Source organism: Syzygium oleosum, unplaced genomic scaffold, assembly GCF_021117445.2.
Source record: "Syzygium oleosum isolate NSW1041296 unplaced genomic scaffold, Sole_v2.1 Sole_v2.37, whole genome shotgun sequence".
NCBI classification, from domain to species: Eukaryota; Viridiplantae; Streptophyta; class Magnoliopsida; order Myrtales; family Myrtaceae; genus Syzygium; species Syzygium oleosum.
In genome coordinates this window covers 657830-677111 of record NW_026607521.1, presented here as the reverse complement: position 1 = coordinate 677111, position 19282 = coordinate 657830, and the positions used below count along the sequence as shown (strand labels likewise).

At 41.6% G+C, this 19282-nt stretch overlaps 3 protein-coding genes across 6 annotated transcripts; 2 read left to right on the top strand and 1 right to left on the bottom strand.

Annotated features, from left to right (window-relative positions):
- The first annotated feature begins 817 nt into the window (after positions 1-817).
- On the top strand, positions 818-8209 carry LOC115688546 (ATPase family AAA domain-containing protein At1g05910). The gene is made up of 10 exons (XM_030614382.2): positions 818-1336; positions 1641-1739; positions 1888-3711; positions 3795-3983; positions 4134-4276; positions 4416-4661; positions 4960-5146; positions 6173-6238; positions 6325-6574; positions 7683-8209. Exons 1-10 carry the CDS (start codon positions 1112-1114, stop codon positions 8072-8074), a joined length of 3621 nt encoding a protein of 1206 aa, XP_030470242.1. The 5' UTR covers positions 818-1111; the 3' UTR covers positions 8075-8209.
- A 486-nt stretch (positions 8210-8695) lies between these two features.
- On the bottom strand, positions 8696-11999 carry LOC115688538 (protein farnesyltransferase/geranylgeranyltransferase type-1 subunit alpha). The gene is given in 6 exon segments (XM_030614361.2): positions 8696-9035; positions 9037-9453; positions 9570-9665; positions 10258-10378; positions 11402-11511; positions 11690-11999. Coding segments are annotated over 6 exon segments (1026 nt in total). The 5' UTR covers positions 11945-11999; the 3' UTR covers positions 8696-9008.
- A 765-nt stretch (positions 12000-12764) lies between these two features.
- Positions 12765-19128, top strand: LOC115688539 (gamma-secretase subunit APH1-like). 4 transcript variants are annotated; one of them, XM_056305421.1, is made up of 7 exons: positions 12765-12958; positions 13897-14052; positions 15724-15809; positions 17296-17421; positions 17712-17839; positions 18507-18663; positions 18860-19128. In XM_056305421.1, the coding sequence occupies exons 1-6, from the start codon at positions 12846-12848 to the stop codon at positions 18624-18626; spliced, it is 729 nt and encodes a 242-aa protein (XP_056161396.1). In that variant the 5' UTR covers positions 12765-12845; the 3' UTR covers positions 18627-18663; positions 18860-19128. The 4 variants fall into 4 exon arrangements, with proteins under 4 accessions (XP_056161396.1, XP_056161395.1, XP_056161394.1 ...); XM_056305420.1 differs by having other exon boundaries at positions 18813-19128; XM_056305419.1 differs by having other exon boundaries at positions 18801-19128.
- The last annotated feature ends 154 nt before the right edge of the window (positions 19129-19282 follow it).

The following is a 19282-nucleotide window of genomic DNA, read 5'->3' as shown; positions in this document are numbered from 1 at the left end:
TTTTGTGTTTTATCCGGTTGGATCGAAGAAATGTTACCAAATGCCGGATATGATAGTTTGTTGTCTTATCCGACCTATCAAACGCAACCTTTAACGTATATCTTTTCGATTGATTGGATATACGTGCGATGGAATTTCGTAACAAATTTTCCCGTTGGGTGGGCGTATCTTCTTCTGCTTAAATTTAGTACCACCCCGAAAAAAATAAAGGAAAAATAAATTGATGCAAGATGAAATTCCGAATTAGACTTGAATTAGAAAAAAGAAATAAAGAGAGAGAGAGAGAGAGTAGGCTTAGTTTGAAAGACAGAGTGGGCTACTTCCAAGCCCGCCCAATTAACGCATTTGGGCTTGGCGGGCTTGGGCTTATCGGGGCAATCCATTTATCAGATCTATTATCCCAAATAAAGAAACTTCTATTTTTTTGCCATTTATTGACGTGGGTGAAAATGTTACTATTTATATTCTTTAAACTAGATCAACTGAACAATTTACTTATTATTATTTACCTATTATTTATTTTGAGTAAATTTTATATGTTTAATAAATAATAGAGAACTCGAATTCCTAAATATAGGAATTTTCGACATTATCGACGTGGACACCCACATCCAACTTCGAACATCCTCGTATTTTCAGAGAATTTTCCTAATTCCTAAAACAATATGGTCATTTTTTATTCCATAATAAATATAATAATAATAATAGAAAATTTGCTTAGTCATGTTTAGAGTCTAGCCCAAATCTTAAACCTTAATCCCAAAGAGAGAGAGAGAGAGAGAGAGAGAGCGTGCACGCGCCCAGCACGTGACGCGAGGTAGTCTTCCTCTTCCTCTTCCTCTTGCCTTCAGCTTCAGCTCTAGGGTTTCGTCTTGCGCCAGTTTCTTCCCTTCTCTTCCTTGCCCCATCCTCTCCTCCTCCTCCTCCCCCTCCTTCCGGCCACCGGGATCGCTGGATGACGCCGCGTCCGGCGGTCCAGATCGCGGGCTAACGAGCGGTTTCGGTGACCCTTGGTCGCGGCGTGTCCCGGTGGTGCCGCGAGGCTTGGTGCGCTCGTCAATGTCGTCTTTCCGTGGGAGCCTGTAGCGATTGAGGCCCTCAGCAACCGGCTATGTATCCCAAGCGGTCCGGTCAAGGGGACGTGCCCGTCCCGAGGCCCGTGCGCACCAGCGATAGGCTCCGGCGGAGGCCGAAGATTTATGGCCGCACCTACTTCTACTACAATCCGTCCATCATCCGCACCAAGAAGAGCAAGACCAAGACGAGGACGGCGGCTTCTCAGATTGCGAGGTTGCTGCGCCCGGGGACTCGGTCCGACCGAACCCCTAATTCCACGGTAGGTGCTTCCTCTCGCGGGCCGTGCGGCTTGGGTTGTTGGCTGGTTCATCACTAGTGGTGGGCGTGGAGGAATTTGATTTGTATGCGGATTGAGATTGATACACATGCCGCATTGCATGCGCATTTTGGTATCTTTTCATATGTACTTATGTGATGCATGTTTCGTACCTGTTCTTCATTCTCATGGACTGTGTGGGTTGTCGAATGACATTTGACTGCGTTCCCCCTTGCCCCACTTTCCTTTGGAGTAAGACTAAATTGAGTTAAAATTAGAAATAATAGTTATCTCGTATGTTCCATAGTCAATGGCGACCAACCTCCGGCGTTCTTCCAGGAAGAGGGTCTCGGTGCATTTTGATGGCTATACAGACAGTTCTGGCATGGAGGACGAAGACCTGATGGTGAGTCGACTCTTTCTTTTATTGAGTTAACATGGTATCATAAAAATTTGGAATCATCTTGCGGTAGCTGGATGTCAAAGTTCCTGTGTCGGTAGCGGTCCTGGCTTAATTAGTAATTGGTCCTGAAGTTTAGTAACATTTTTCTCAGATAAAGAGTTATAGATCTTCAAGGAGACGAATAGATAATAATGCAAGTCATGATGAGCTATCAACTCCACAACGTAGAAAAATTGTGGAGAAGAGATCAGCGCCTCGTCGTGAAGGCTTGCGGCCTCGTCATTCGAATGCCATCGCGGGACAAAACAATTTGCATTCAGATGATGAAGAACACGGCACATCTGATGAGAAGGCTGACCAAGATGGAGCTGAAAATGGTGATGGAGAAGATGCCGAGAATGAGGATGAGGGGGATGGGGAGGATGAGGGCGATCGCGGGGGTGACGGTGATGGTGAAGATGAAGGAGAAGAGGATGCTGATGATGACGAGGTTGAAGATGAACAGGAGGGTCGGAGAAGGTACGATCTTCGTAATCGTGCGGAAGTGCGAAGACTTTCTATGGATACTGGGAAGCAAAGACCAAGATCTCCGAGAAGAATATTGCATCAAGGAATGGGGAATAAGGTCAGTAGAGATGTTAGAAAGGGCACCTCTCGGGTTCATAAACGGCACCGTATCGGAAGGGCTGAAGATTCCGACGATTCACTTCTTGTAGATGAGCTGGATCAAGGACCTGCAATTCCCTGGGGACGAGGTGGAAACCGCTCAGGAGCTCCCTGGCTCTTCGGGGGACTAGATATGCATGGCACAACAGCCTGGGGATTGAATGTTGCTGCATCTGGTTGGGGTCATCAGGGTGATGCCCTTGCTGCCTTGACTAGTGGGATCCAAACTGCTGGCCCTAGTTCTAAGGGTGGGGCAGATATCCAGCCTTTACAGGTCGATGATAGTGTGAGTTTTGATGATATTGGTGGCCTCTCTGAGTATATTGATGCTCTGAAGGAAATGGTCTTCTTTCCCTTACTATATCCTGATTTCTTTGCAAGTTATCACATAACTCCACCCAGAGGTGTGTTGTTGTGTGGTCCACCTGGCACAGGGAAAACGCTGATTGCAAGGGCGTTAGCTTGTGCTGCTTCAAGGGCTGGTCAGAAAGTCAGCTTTTATATGCGGAAGGGTGCTGATGTGCTTAGCAAGTGGGTTGGTGAGGCTGAGAGACAGTTAAAGCTGCTTTTCGAGGAAGCGCAAAGGAATCAACCTTCCATTATATTCTTTGATGAAATAGATGGTCTTGCTCCTGTACGGTCTAGCAAGCAAGAACAAATTCACAATTCCATCGTGTCGACTTTGCTTGCCTTGATGGATGGTCTTGATTCTCGTGGGCAAGTTGTTCTAATTGGAGCTACAAACAGGATTGATGCCATTGACGGGGCTCTTCGTCGGCCTGGACGATTTGATCGTGAATTTAACTTTCCCCTGCCGGGTTGCGAGGCACGCGCAGAAATATTAGACATACACACTCGCAAGTGGAAGAAGCCTCCATCAGAGGAGCTGAGGCAGGAACTTGCAGCTAGCTGTGTTGGATATTGTGGTGCAGATTTGAAGGCTTTGTGCACTGAAGCTGCTATACGTGCCTTCCGTGAAAGATATCCTCAAGTTTACACCAGCGACGATAAATTTTTGATAGATGTTGATTCTGTCATGGTTGAAAAATATCACTTTATTGAAGCCATGTCAACAATCACACCCGCTGCTCACAGAGGCTCCATAGTGCAGTCTAGACCATTGTCCTCGGCAGTTGCACCATGCCTAAAGAGACACCTGCAGAAAGCCATGGCCTGTATCTCTGATATTTTTCTTCCTCTAGCAGTTTCGTCCGATTTAACCAAGCTTTCTATGCTATCGTATGGTTCTGCAATCCCTTTAGTGTATAGACCTCGGCTATTGCTGTGTGGTAATGAAGGCGTTGGGCTGGTAATTTGCTTGGAACCACTTGATTTGAATAGTTTGTTTCTGTGAGTATTAGACTAAGTAAACTTACTGCTTTAGTCTGACAGGATCATCTCGGGCCTGCTATCTTGCATGAACTGGAGAAGTTCCCCGTGCATTCTCTTGGACTTCCGTCTCTTCTTTCAGATCCTAGCGCGAAGACACCTGAAGAAGCATTGGTTCATATATTTGGTGAAGCCAGGAGAACTACCCCATCAATACTTTATTTACCTCAGTTCCATCTTTGGTGGGAAACAGTGAGTGCATATGCATTTGTGATTTATCCCTTTTGATGCTACAACCGACCCTTCTCGAGATTCAGTGTGAATCGGTTGTTTGTGTATAATAGATACAGCATTTTTGGTTTATGTTCTTCTGCCAATGATCTTGATCGGTTAATTTTGCAGGCACATGATCAGTTGAGGGCTGTCCTACTGACTCTCTTGGAGGAATTGCCATCAGACTTGCCTGTATTATTGCTTGGAGTATCAGTAGAAGCACCTGACCAGCTTGATAAGGATGTCACTTTGATTTTCCCTCCACGTACCGTGTACGTGTTGCTTATAAGCCGGCTATAGTTATGATACATTCAGTTTGTTTGTGCGAGATCACCTGTGCATATAAGCAATTCATTTGTTTATGTGCATGGCTGTAAGATAGAGTTATATGTTTAATTTTGTTTTTACCAGCTATCAAGTGGAGAGACCATCCGTTGAAGATAGAGATTCCTTTTTCAACAATTTAATAGAAGCTGCCTTGTCAGTCGCTTCTGACGTTATCACAAAAGAATGCCCAAGATCTGTGTGTCTTCCCGATCTTCCCAAGGCACCTAAAGTAGCAACTGGCCCAAAGGCCTCTGAACTGAAAGCTAAGTTTGAGGCTGAGCAGCATGCACTTCGACGACTGCGTATGTGCCTTAGAGATATTTGCAACAGGTATACTGATCTGAGGCTTAACTCCCTAATTTATTTTTTCGTTTTGGGGTAAGTTCCTGGAGAACGTTGGGCTGATTGATGGATTATTTGGAGTCAGACCATGGGGTTCATTTTGTTGATCAACGCGCAATTATGCTTATGGCGGCTGTGGGCTATAAAATTAAAATCCTGGATAGTGGGCATTTTTTAGTAAGATGCAAATGATGTTCTGGAAGTGAATGAGCTAGTGGTTTTAAGCAACATACAATTCAGAAGAGATTCACTATTTTCCCTGACATTGCTGTCTGATGGATTGCAGGATTCTGTATGACAAAAGATTTAGTGTCTTTCATTATCCAGTGACAGATGAAGATGCTCCAAACTATCGTTCGATCATTCAGAACCCGATGGACGTGTCCACTGTACTGCAGCATGTTGACTCTGGACAGTACATTACATGTTTAGCATTCCTGCAGGATGTGGATCTAATTGTTACTAACGCAAAAGTATGGCTCTCGATATGTTTCTCTCAGTATATTCTAGTCCATATATCAATTATTAATTGAAGTATTTCCCTGGGTAATTTGCGGATAGGAAACTGCATAGTATGAAGAGCTTTGATTTTATTGCTATGTTCCATAGCTGGCTAAAGAAGACACCTATTGTGGTGTGCATATATGATAGACTTAGAGAGATAAGAACATGTACTATTAAAGAATCATAACTTCACCTTAATTTCTGTATTTGCCACCTTAGTCTGCTGATTAGCTTTGCCCGATTGCTACCAAATCATAGATCTTCGAGATAGCACCAAAGCAAATGAGCTCACACTTGATTTATGATAAGATTTGATGCTCTGAGGTAATTGAAAGGATTTTACTCTGCTCATTTCAAATGCGCCTTATGTCATTTGATTGTCATATGAATTTGTGAATTTATCACTGTTGGTGTGGACTCCTTGTGATCCTGCAAACTTACATTGATCTGGTTGCCAATTTCTACACAATCATCGATGTTGTCTTTAATAGTATTGACTGGTGTTGTTGCACGCTCCTCTAATACATGCTGTAATATTTGATGATCGTGCACGTGTTACACTTGTTTCTAATCTTTCTTTAGAATGTGGTGCCTATGTTGGAGTTTTCCTTTATTAGAGAATCTACACGGGTTCCCTTACCAAAAAAAAAGAGATTCTACACGGCGATGTCTTTAGGTGCACCAATCATCAACTAGTCAAGACTGCAAATTTTTCCTCTTACATGAGGGATCTGAAATTTTTTTTTACTCGATGTTATGACAAGAAGGGTAGTAATTAGTTTATCGGCATTTTTTGACAGTCAGCTGACATTGTAGAACTGCCCTTCTCATTTTCAGCATATTGACACTAAAATGTTACTTTCTTTTGGCGTGGATATTATATGTCTTAGTGGTAGAAATACCATTCAAAATTACGAGACTCATGCCGACTGGGCTTTTGGACATCTCAAAGTTTCCTTGTTGTAAGCTTTTTCCTCTTAATATCTTACTTTCAGGCTTATAATGGAGATGACTACAATGGCGCTAGAATTGTTAGCAGAGCTCATGAGCTTCGTGATGCGGTATGTAATTTCTCCTCCTTCACTTTTTCTGGGACATCGAGGTTGCTGTACATGGAAATAATTTAAACCCTTTTTTCCCCCTTCAGGTGTATGGAATGTTGTCACAGATGGACCCTGCCCTGGTTACATACTGTGACAAGATTGCTGCTCAAGGTGGCCCAATCAACTTGCCAGATGATTTAGCTGGGTCAACCTTTCCTTCGACCCCTGCTGTGCATCTTGGAACAGTTACTAGAGCAAGTGCTCGACTTCGGAATGTCCAGCCAGAGTTAAATTTAGACCAAAGCTATGTGGCGCTGAAACGACCGAAGAAGAACCTTGATGGCCAACATGCAGGTACAATCACTTTCTTGCGCATCTATTCTGAAATGTTTCAATGAAATTTTTGCTAGAAGAACTATAATGATGCAGCCAGTAGCTCTTTCAAGATTTACCTAACAATCTTTATACTATTTGATTTGCCGCATTCTGTAAATTTGTTTTTGAAGGCATAAAGATCTTAGATTAATGGGAAAATTCAACTTAGTACTTTCACGCTTTTTCTAATCAAATTCCTGTCCTTTTAATTTGTCTAATTAAGTCCTTCAACTTTCACAAATTTTCTAGTCAATTCCCTCTGACATCATATCGTACCAAATTTAGCTGACATGGTCATCAGACAACACCAAAGTATGATGCGAATAAAATTTGCAGATGCCCATGTTAACGTATGCGGAATAATTTAACCAATCTAGACAACGTCGGAGTGCGATGTGGATAAAATTTAGCCACGCGAACCCGCATATGGAGATCAATATTAGAAAATATTTACCAACATCACACTACATCAGCTAGATTTGGCCGGATTTGGTGTTGGATGGACATAATTAGAAATTATTGAAAGTGGAAGGACTTGATTAGATTAAGTAAAGGTACACGGCCTTGATATAGAAGAAGTGTGAAAGCACATGGATAAAAAAGTAAGGTTTTTCCTAGTTTAAAATAGGGGCAGTGCTGGATTCTATTACAATAAGGGGGCTCCTGTAGGACATTGGACAGAGTACTTGTTTTTCGTGAATGTAAATAAAATAGTTGGACATGGATGCAGAAACATCTCCAAAGTGCAATTTTTCGAAGTTAAGCTTGTTTATGGACATGTGCGGAAAAAGAAAAGCGCGTATTGGATGTGCCACTTTGTAGCAACTCCTTGGAGATACTATGGTGTTTGCATCAATATGATCGAGATACCAAGTCTCTCTAATTAGTCCTGCTCACTTATGCACTCCCTAATGGCATCCGGTCTTTTGAAGTATCTACTCTCTATTTACCATGCCCTTCACATGAGGTGAAACGGCTGGGAGATCGAACATATTCTTCTCTGTAGGCCTCTTCATATTTAAGCTAAGCCTAATATTTGTTTAGAAAGATGGAAACCAACGTGTATGATACGTTTCTGTATCCCCAGAGGAAGAAAAGTTAAGGAACCAAGATTCAGGTCTGTCAAAGTCGTCCCATGATCCGGAGGCAAGTGATGTGGCTCCTGAGAGGCCTGAACCCTCTCCTGCTGACGTCAGCACTGCGGAACCTCCCGAAGCAGCTACGGAATACGGCGATGACAGCGGTAGATCAAATGACGCATCAATGTTGGATTCTGATGTTTCGGATCAAGTGGCATCGGTCAAGCAGCTCTTCATCGAGCGTACAGATAATTATGTCATTCCTCAGCTTGAAAGGCTCTACACTAGGATTATAAAGGGAGTATTCGAGACCAGAAAAGGAGTCGAGGGTAATCTCAAGCACTCAATTTTGAGTTTTTTGTTGAAATTTGCGGAGGATGAGGCAAATTTCTCCTGTTAAAACCCTTTTCTTGTCCCCTTTCCCCTCTCTTTTCTCAACATAGCCCAAAAAAGAGGAAAAAAAAAAAGAAGAATAGGAAGAATTGCTTGTACAGTCGGGATTTTCTTTTTAATGGAAAAACTAATTGAGTGGAAACGACCTCAGTTGTTGGTATGCATGTGTGCCTCTTCATGGTCGGCCGATGTCTCTTTCCCATGGTTTTTTCTCGGTTTTGTTAATGGAATGTTGAGGCGTGAATTAACCAAAGAGGGAAATGTTAAAGGGCTCGTAATGCACTTGCTCCCCTAATTTCGCCGGCAGAATCGCTACTTAATTAGTGTTAGGAGATCGCGAGCTTTGGATGCAAGCCATCTTGATTTGATTGGAATTTTGCATCGACAAAGCCGATGCTCGCAGGGAGCTGTTGATGTTGTTTCCCGTTAACAACTCCCTCTAGAAAAGAAAACCGCGGCGTCAGATCATCAACAAATTGGTAGATCTAGTATTGACTGTCACGCACTAACCAATGACCGATGGGCATCGGATCATCAACAAATTGGTAGATCTAGTATTGACCGTCACGCACAAACCCATGACCGATGAGCAAAATGACTCGGATGCGGTTTCTGAGCAGGACAGGAATTATTTCGTCAATCGAATCATGCTGCAATTACATCAATAGAGTCCATAACAAGCAAGTAGTTTAAGTTAAGAAAGACCCCTCACGACAAAGAGCCATCTGACTCATGAAGTACAATTGAATCTACAAAGCCCTAATATATGCCTGCCATGTTAGTGGCTGATAGGTGCTCATATTGAGTTGCAGATCTGCACTTTGCAATTTACTATGAACTAGGTACGCATCCTTACCTACTAACACCTTCTAAAAGCGGATTCAGAGCAAAATTCAAGGCATGAGTCAACAGCTTACAAAAAAGCCAGTTCATATTGGATGTCAGACTTCAGCTGCTTGAGGAAGTTTTGCTGCTTCGCCACGTCCAATAATTGGCTCTCATTGGATCTTCACGTCCCAATATAGAACAAATTGATTTAGCCAGATCTGAGTCTGAACCTACTTCACCCGAATCTGTAGTCCTCAAAGAGGTTATTGTGTCCCTTATTTCTTGGTTAGGTTTGAAACCGAGGCAAAGCAGATCCAACAGTGTACTCAAAGCAAATTTGAAGTTTCTTTTGGCTTTCAGAACACGCAGACATGCTGAAGGCACTCGAGAATCGTTTAGCCGAGCGTCATTTTCATCATTGTAAAGGCCATGAAGGTATCTCCACGGGCTCTCGTTCTCTGGATTCGAGTTGATAGCTTCAATAGCATAATCAACTTCAGAATCTCTCATAGCTTTTAGACCTCCAAGGAAAGGAGATTTTGTGACGACAAAGTACCTCTGCAAGCCAATGCATCGAATTGGTTTAACAGATGCATAATCTTTAGTGTGTGTTTAAGACCTAAAAAGCTTTTTCTAAATGCATTCCATTTACGTCTTCAAAAGTTTCAGTATACCTGATTCCAAGCAGAATTGTTAAACACGTCTTCCTCAAGAAGTTGCGCACAATAGTCAAGTTCATTCTCCCAACCGCCTAGAGCCTGAAGAACCCACTGCACCAAAGAAATATTTTCACTCCGACAATTCGAAAAATCTATAAACAATTGCAGTAAATATTTTCAAAAGTGGACCAGACTAAACATGGTATGGGGCTGATATGGGTTCAACTGGCTCAATTGATGAACTACCACTTCAGTAGTACGCAAATGATACTTACAGGTAGTGCTATATCAAGTACGGTTATTGAATAAACCAAAAGGCATCCAGTAAGCTGAATGCTATATACAAGAAGGGTTCAAATCCTGTTTCTGCTATTATGCAGGATAATTTTTAATTGATGAGGAAGCGCAAGGCCCACCGGTGGAGCACCGACTAACTCTCCAGAGAGTAGGATAATTCACAAAGTGGTTCTCATCAAACTATGCTGGATAGTTTACCAATTCAAAACCAGGTCAAACGTAACATAATCCAATTGTCGGGTATAAGTAACTCAATTGAGGCTAACACAATGCATGCTCTTTTCTTTGACCACCATCCATAAAGACAGAGACTAAGAAGTGATAGTTAATGGTCGTCAAAAGCCATATACAGACACACATCATGAATGCCCACAGATAAGGTAGAACGGCGGTAAAGATACACTACCTGCCTATGAGACCAGGCATGATAATTTTTAGCATCTAGGCAGAATATCTTCCTTGTGAACTCGAGTTCCCTATATGCAGCATCAGATCCCAACTTCTCAGCAACCCAACGCCGATGATGCCTGTAAAAATACGAAGACAAAATTAATGCAGTGGTATCTGACTGAAAGAAAATATCATTACATTGGTTAAGAATTTAAATCCAACATCATAAAATTTGGCATTCACAGTTGGATATGAAGAGCAAGAGTAACCCTTGCAATATACAACTTAGAAACTTGCGACACTACTCAAGTCATCATCTAGGGATTTGTCTCCCTTAAGTTGCATATTTAGGAGTAGTTATTGCACTTGTTATGGAAAAGTAAACACGATGTTGTTATTCAAACTACTGAGCGTATAGTAGAAAGTTTTCAATGAGCTGAAATAATGATGCGCAATATGGGCTTCGACAAATAGTCACCGGAAGGCCTAAAAGGAACTAATAATCACCATGAGTGTCCATTACGGTGGATGTCACAGATCAACAGAAGGAGAATTTTGTGCAATTATAATCAAGCTTTTCTTTTTATCAGTTAGAAAGACAGTAGTTAAGGAGGCACCAGGGGAGTGTGAACCTGCATACACAAAAATCTCAAAACACGGAGCCCCAAGAGTTTTGTGTCTCTTGTTTTGAATTAGTCGTGATTCTTCCTATATTAAATCCATCAGTCTGGAGCTAGCATCGAGGACTGTTATGAAAGCCAAAAAGGCTCCAACTTGTCAACAGAGCAATAGGAAAACTAGAGTTCCAAACATCCTCTGCACATAAACGAGAAATATCTTAAGATGCCCCGTAATTTCAACAACATGCTGCATCCACGAACGCACAACATGCTCGAACTATCATTGTTATCCTAAGAACTAAACGTGGACTTGAAATTCTATAGAAGCCAAGCAAGTCTAGCTAGACTAGACATAAAGGAACCCATTTCAGATAAAAAAAGAATAACACTGTCGACACCATTCCTAACCGGAGCTTAACCTTTCCGCCGGCGGATTTAAGAGATCAGATTCAGAGCAGAAAAGAAGCCATTTTTAAGGTAATTCCCACTCGCCTTTAGAGCATCCGATTGAGCAGTCGTATATAACTGAGTTCCACTTACCAAAGCTGGTAGTTCTTGGCGTTCCCCTTGGCCACATGTTCAGTAAAGCCGAGCTCGTCGTTCAAGTCCGCATCGAGCGCCTCCAGCACTTGACGCCTGAAATGCCACACCTGCAAAAGGAAACCGCAATCATGGGCAAAGCCCAAGAAAGGCAAAACCCGTCGTCTCGAAGCAGGAGATGACCGACATCCATCGAAGCAAAGGCGGCCGAACTTTGGGAAAACCAATCGCTATCGCCATGGACAAGGAATCCGAGAGGGAGAAAGGGAGAGAGAGAGAGAATCGTACGGTGTAGTTGGCGGGGTTGAAGGAGATGGCGAGGGAGGTGAGGAGGAGGGCGCGAGGGGAGAGCTCGCGGGAGCTGTAGAGGGATCGGAAGTAGTCCATGGTCTCCCGGAAGTCGTCCCTGTAGGCGATCGCCACGACGGGGCTCGGGCCGTCGTCCTGCGGCAGCGGCGCCACGTCGGCGAACTCCGGCCGGGAGCCGAGCGGGACCCACGCCCTCCGATCCTCCCCCTCCGACGACGACGACGACGACGCCATTCTCTCGCTCGTTGATTGTGCAAAAGCTCTTCGGAGATGCGCGTGACAGTGGAGAAATTGGAAGGAATTATAGGTGAAAATTAACAGGCATAAAAAATAATAAATAGATAAAATTAAATATTAAAGCAGGGTATATTAGTCATTCTTGACGTTACTTTGGCAAGGAAAAAGAGCAAGTATTAACAATCATTGATTAAATTGATTTCTTAAATGGTATGAATTTTCTACAAGGAATTATTTAAGCTTCTTTTTTTTTGGGCGAAAACTATTTAAGTGAGGTGAGGCATAGCCAGGAAAAATCTATGCCTTATTGACTAAATAAATTTAATAGACGGTCTTGGTAACATGTAGCATTGTTACTAATCTATCTATGTATATATTATCAGGGCAAAACATCATTCCACCTCGTTTTCTCACGGATAGCAAAAGCGTCTTGCTTCTATCACGATAATACCAAATTTTAGCAACCGACTAGACAGTTGATCAAGCAATTCTTGATTCCATAAAATTTCAGTGAACCCATAAATGACAAAGTTTGGGCTTTTAGGCCCATGGTCAGTTTCCCCACTCGCACCTGATGAGGTTGCATTGATAGGGCCGCTCTGTGGACGGTCAGTGCTTCGCTCACGCCTTAAATTGAATATTCCAGCAACGAGTGAGGTAAACCCGAATCCCTTTTTTTCGATGTGCAAAACAGTAAATTTATTATCTAAAAGTAAAAGGGTTTTATATTAGCTCAATTAAAGAAATTTGTTATTTTTCGGACATTATATTTTCCCGACCATATATAATAAATCGGTACGTTGAAAATGAGAAGAATTGAATAGGGAGCAATGTTGGGAAGTTGAAGTAGAGAGAGAGAGAGAGAGAGGAGAAGAAGAAGGAGAAGAAGAAGAAGAAGATGACGGTGGAAGCGGGAATCGGGTACGCGCTGATAGCGCTGGGGCCGGCGCTCTCCCTGTTCGTCTCCGTCGTCTCCAAGAAGCCCTTCTTGATCCTCACCCTCCTCTCCAGGTTCCATCTCCCTCCTGCTCTCTCTCTCTGTGTCTTCGTGATCGGATTCCGGCGCGAAGCTTCGCTTGCGATTCGTTCTCGGATGGGCGCGATTGGTTTCCGATATCGAGTTAGAGTCGAAGTTCGCGTCTGCAAATTTGGCGGAATTGATCTCCATCATTGATTTCTAGAACGAGCCAATTATGTTGTTCTTTCCGTCTCGCTCGCCCGCTCGCTGTTCGATTCCCTGGGAAAAGTTGGCTCGAGTTGGTGTATTGTATCTGCACTTTTGAGCTCGATTTAGAAGTGGGTTCGAGCTTCATAATCAACTACTGATGAGGCCTCTATGTATTGTGTTTTGCAACTACAAGGGTCTTCGCTAGTGGTATCGATGAACTTTTTCTTCAGGAATTAGTAGTGATTTCCTGTCAATGCCCCAGGTCATTATAGTGTTACGTAAATTAAAGAATGGACCTCAAAAGGGCCTTTATGCAATTTGTTCTTGGGGATACGATGCCTTGTTAAAGATGGCCTTCATTCCTAGAGGTGGTGCAAGGTTGTGAATTTTGGTACAAACTTTCGGGGATCCCTACTTTAATTGCATGCGTGGGATATTTGAATATTCGAGGAAAAAATATCTGCTGTTTGAGGGGGCGCAAATCTGTTGCAGAATGAATTCTTTTGGCTAATCTTTGTCTTCCTTGTGGGTGTGCCCATTGTTGTTTTCTTAAATCTTTACTGAGGCGACCTTTCTTTCCTGTATGCATTGATTGTACCCTGTCTTGATTAGTTAACATCCTATTCTACCAGAAAAGGGATGGCAGAGAGTGAGATGATCCAACAATAAATTGCTTTAGTTTGAAAAAGAAAAAATTCCTATATATCGAGATGACATGCTTCTTTTGTGCATTTGTTGTCTTATGAAACATTGAAAGTCGGGTCTGTTCAAACTTCTGCAGTACACTACTATGGCTTATAAGTCTGATTGTGCTGTCGGGAATATGGAGGGCGTTTCTTCCTCTGAAGTCAACAACATGGTGGCCATACGCAATCCTTATAATCATGTCTGTCGGATTTCAAGAAGGGCTTCGAATCTTTTTATGGAGAGTTTACAAGTAAGGTCCTAGTCTTCCTGTATGTTCCTTTTCAAGCATGTTAAAGCAGCTTGACATTACAATATTTTTACTGTTATAGTTATGACTTTCAGTATATTTTTATAAAATTTTTATAAAGTTCACTGGGCACTTGAAATTTTTTCATTATGAAACTTCTGTTGCCAAAAATTTAATATCCTACGTAAATCATTTGAGTTCTTCTCTGTCCATTTTCAATATGGAATTTCTAGGTTAGATTCAGATGTATACAGTTCTGTTATATCATGGAAAAAAAAATCATCAATACCCTGCCTATGCACACTTGGGATATTTGTAAGTTTACTTTCCTTTGGTCCGCCTGATTTATTGGTCCTGCAAATGTAGTAAGGCACATTGTGATCTCTGAGGAATTCAAAAGCGTAAAACTGTTGCTGCAGAAGGCTTCAAAACTTGGTTATTTATAAATTATCCAACTGTAGAAAAAGAAGTTGATTGACAGAGTATTCAAAAGTATAAAGTTTAATCTTCCTATGAATCTGTTTCTTTAATGCGCTCAAGTCTGTCTCATCTCTTTCAAAACTAGAACCAGAAGATTGATTGTGGAGAAAACATTGGGTCTTTGATGACCACGTATTGTACTCGGTGAAGAGCAAAATGAGCAGTTTCGAGAATTAACAATCTGTTTCATCTACGAACTGAAAAGTTTGAGGGGATTTACCATTTTCTCTTTCCATTTGGAAAGTGCATCTTCTCACGTGACTTGTTTCTCTATCATCAAATGTCTTTCTAACTAGCTCCCTATAGATGGTAAAGACTATTTTTTGTTTCCACAATTTTCTCTAGACAGCAAGGGATAGTTGTATGATTGCTCTGCCTTCTTCAAGACTGAAGATATTGCAAATGTAGTCCTTTACAGCCATCTCGTTTGTCTGCACAAAACATCAATATCAATGCTCTTTTGTGTCTACTGATCTTCACTCTTTACCATAGCTTTGTTTTAAACCTCTTTGTATACTACAATTGCACTCCTTGCAAATTTGTCTTTCACTGACATACATAAAAACTCTTCTATTCTTTGATTTCCCTCCATAATTCTAGTTTTGCGTTCAGTTGTGTACGATATTCATCTACTAGCACATTGTCATTGATGGAAAGAGTTGAAAAGAATCATTGTGGATGTTATAGCTCTATAGTTATTTGGAATCTTTTGTTACCCCTCCATGTACCATAACGGAAGGCACCACTCTCTTATACATGTCTTTCATTCTTTGTATGTATGCAGCATGAACCCCTTCTTCTAACCCTCAAAAGGACTTCTTAGGAGTCTTATGATATGCTGTTTCCAGATATAGGAATATCATGTGCAAGTCCTTATGGTTGTTGCCTGTACATTGCACTATACTAAGAAAATCTAGAGACACAAACTATATTAAAGAAAACTAGAGACATCATTGCCTAACATTACCTTTCAAAAGCTTCTCTAGTTAGGTAAATTTCCTCTATAGCCAACTACCATTAATGAGATTTTCTTCCATTCTAGGTTGGTCAGAGTCTTGACCATTTGCATGTTCTTACGTTCTCTGACATTTGCTTCTGTACATTGAATGTTCTTGTTGTTATTGGAGAACAACTGCTTAAAATTGAGGCTGCTTTTCATAGTCATTCCTAACTTCTTCTAATGTATATATTTAGGAGGCTGGAAGATATTCTGGATGCTTTTGCTGAAAGAGTCTCAAAGCCTCGCCTTTTTCTCACGGACAAGATGCAGATTGCACTGGGTGAGCTCTAAGTTACTCTTTTTGTTGTGTAGATTCAACTGTACCAATTGTGCCTTTTATTTTCTTACATCATGCTATTGTATGCTCTTATAAGAGCCATGCAATGCAAAACACATTCAGAAAATTTCCATGCCGGATGGGAATTTTGGATCATGACTAGTAAGATGATTGTTATCTTTAAACCAATGACATGCCTTGTTGCACAAGTTTGTTCTTCTTCTTTTCTTCATTTTTCTTTCTTCTACATAAACGCATACATTATATAACATTACATACCCACCCATCGGTGGCCGCGTTGGTTTGCGCTCAGTTCCTTTCACGAGAGGTCCTGGGTTCAAAACTCGCCCATCGGTGATTTAAGTGGGGGGTCGTGGCGGTGGGATGCTGCGCTAGCCCCCCTCGAGGACTAGTCGGGCATCACCGCTGGTTTGAGCCCTAGCTCGCCGGCTGTGCGGACACCTCGATTAACAAAAAAAAAAAAAAAAAATATAACATTACATAATTTAGAAATACTATATCTAATTTTAATTATAAAACAATGGAGATAATTGCCAAAACCATCCTCAACTTTATTGTCCGTATCAAAATCCCTTCTCACATTTCAAAGTCTGCATTTTACATCTCTTTAACCTAATGAAGTCCATTTGGCCTCATGCATACCCGAAATTTACACCCAAACGCCTCTTCTGCTCTTTTCTCCCGCTCTCTCTCTTATCACACAATGCAGCACAACACAGCAGCAATCGAGAGTCACCCCCATCCCGATGCCGATGACAACACCCTTTCCCGCTGCCTGCACCCCTCTCCCTGCATCCCTGTCTCTTTCTGTGGCAAGATTGCTCGCGGCTCGCGACAGCGTAGAGCTCGGCCTTATTAGCATTATTCTTATTTGCTTGGTAGGTGGGTCGGGAAAGGGTTTGACCATTCAATCCTAAAGAAGGGTGAAACTGTTAATAAAAGCTACTTTTTGCCCAGTTTCTAATTTGGATAGTTTGTTATACTGGGTAACCTCTCTTTCTCTGTAATCTTTTACAGGGTAGGTAGCCTGTTGGTACCATTCTTATAAAGTTTTTATTTAGCTTTCTTATAAATGCATCATATTTTTTATGCACAGGAGCAGTTAAACCTGTAAGACATTTTAGATATATTTTAGCCAGTTACGGTCCTTGATAAAAGCTGATGTTGTGAAGTTTATACCGTTTAATAGATCAGCAAGGTGTCATATGTCTTTAAGGCATTGTTCTCTTGTAAATAATCTACCTATCATGAGTTCCTTGTTACTTAAAGGTGCTTATTTTGTATTTGGTGATTTAGTGTTGGAGGTGGTCCTGCTGCTTCTGAATCCCTTACTTTTTTTATTTACATGGATATAGAGCTACTTGCTCTCACGTCCTCCATCCTTGCATTTTTCTTTTTGTGGGTATGTAAAGACATTGGTAGCTCATCTAACCTTTTTACAAATTTTATTTTTAAAAACCTCATGCAGCTGGTGGTTTAGGCCATGGTGTGGCTCATGCTGTGTTCTTTTGTTTGAGCCTCTTGACACCAGCTTTTGGTCCTGCTACTTTCTTCATTGATAGGTGCTCAAAGATGCCATTTTTCCTCGTTTCTGGTAAGTGGAATGTTTACTTCAAGATCATATATCTTGATTTCATTTGTTCAGTCCATATATGTTGCGAGAGCTTTTGGGAGCCTATAAAATAACAGTTGCAGATTAAGACCCATAAAATAACAGTTGGGGATTTTTAGAAATTAAAGGAGGCTGGCATAACTGGTTGATCATTCTCTGTTAATTAACAGGTCAAACTGCAGATCAGGATAGGAAAATTGGAACCTGCGAGAAGATTGTTAGTAGTGCTCTTGTTGATAAGACTTCTCTAACTAGTCTTTTGTGCTTGGCAGCATTGATCGCTCTTGCCTTTGTCACTATTCATACGTTCTCAATGGTTATTGCCTTCAATGGGTATGCAGAACAGAATAAAGTTGACCAAGTTTTTGTTCCTGTCGTTCATATGGTGGCAGCATTGATGGTATTTACTGCTTTTTCTTCTGGCTATCGCATGTTTTGCATTTTGTTTCCCTTACAATAAGTTAACAGATCATATCTATTCTTGCGGAGTGCATGACTCGCCTGCTCTATGTTTAGATGTTTACATGCGCCATATGTCTTTCATGTGTGTTGATGGAGTTGTCCGAACATCTTTGCTTACCATCCTAGTTGTTTCATGAATGTCTCATGTAATGGTGTACTGGAACCTTGACAAGAAGGAATGATGTTCTGGAGTTTGATAGGCAACAAGTTATGCACTCCTGTATATGCACCTAAATATAGTTATGCTGGATGCATACCAAATGCTTCATAATACACTAGATTTGAGTCACCCAAGGGTATCGATGCCCATAAACTTAATTAGTTGTTATAGATCTTGTGAAGGCAAGCGAAATAGATGCGGACATATGCATGTGATGCAGGTGATATTTGCATGCAAAGATCAAAGAAACAGAACATAGCTACCATAGCTGGATTGTTGGATTTTAGGTTGATTTTAATACATAGACGATGTCAAAGTTTTTTAAATGCTTCGCTAGTGAAGAGAGAGAGAGAGAGAGAGAGAGAGAGAGAGAGAGAGAGAGAGAGAGCTGGTGTTTCTTTAACTTTTAAGTCTACTAATCTTTTCCGCTTCTGCATTTTTGCAGACACTTGTGAATTTTGCCTCTGGGGGTTGCTTGGTGGGAATTCCTCTTCTTTATGTCATGGCAATCTTGACCTTGTTGCATTGTGCGAAGATGGTGTGGAGAAGATTAACAGAAAACTAAGCTGGTACAAGGAGCTCATAGTAAAGCCACATTTGATGTAAAGTGACCTCCGATTTTCTTCTTTCTGTAGTCAGTTCTGCAGCTTCCTCTGAAAGTCTCTGTTGTTTGGGAAGTGCATATAATCCTTGTTCAGACTTTATTATAATTTTCTTTCCTTTCATTATTTACTTCTAGTCCTCCTTTCAGTCCCTCGTTGCATGGTAGTGAAAGAGAGATTCTTTGGCGCTGCCCAGTTGCAGCTTCAATACTGCTGCCCTGAAGCATCTCCGTCTCTCCTACCTGGCTGCAGCTTCCGGCTTTGACGCTGCTTCCGCGTGACCCTGCCGGCTGCTGCTTGGACGCTGCTACCGCAATGCAACCAAAGCTTCTCTCCTTTTGTAATATCCTTTGGATTAAGTAGGTGAATGATCGGATAAAAATGGCACCGGTGAACATGTATTTTTAAGGAGATTCACTCTCATCATTTGCAACTCATACGTGCGATCGCTCCTTAGCTTCCCAATCCATTTTGTTTACCTTCATCATTACCTATCCAGCTCTACGACTTGCTTCATCTAATGGAGCAGTATGACCTCACAAATCTATACAAAAACGTCGCGATGCATAATTGCATATTTAACATAAAAGCACCGGCTACAGCACACATTATGTTTTAT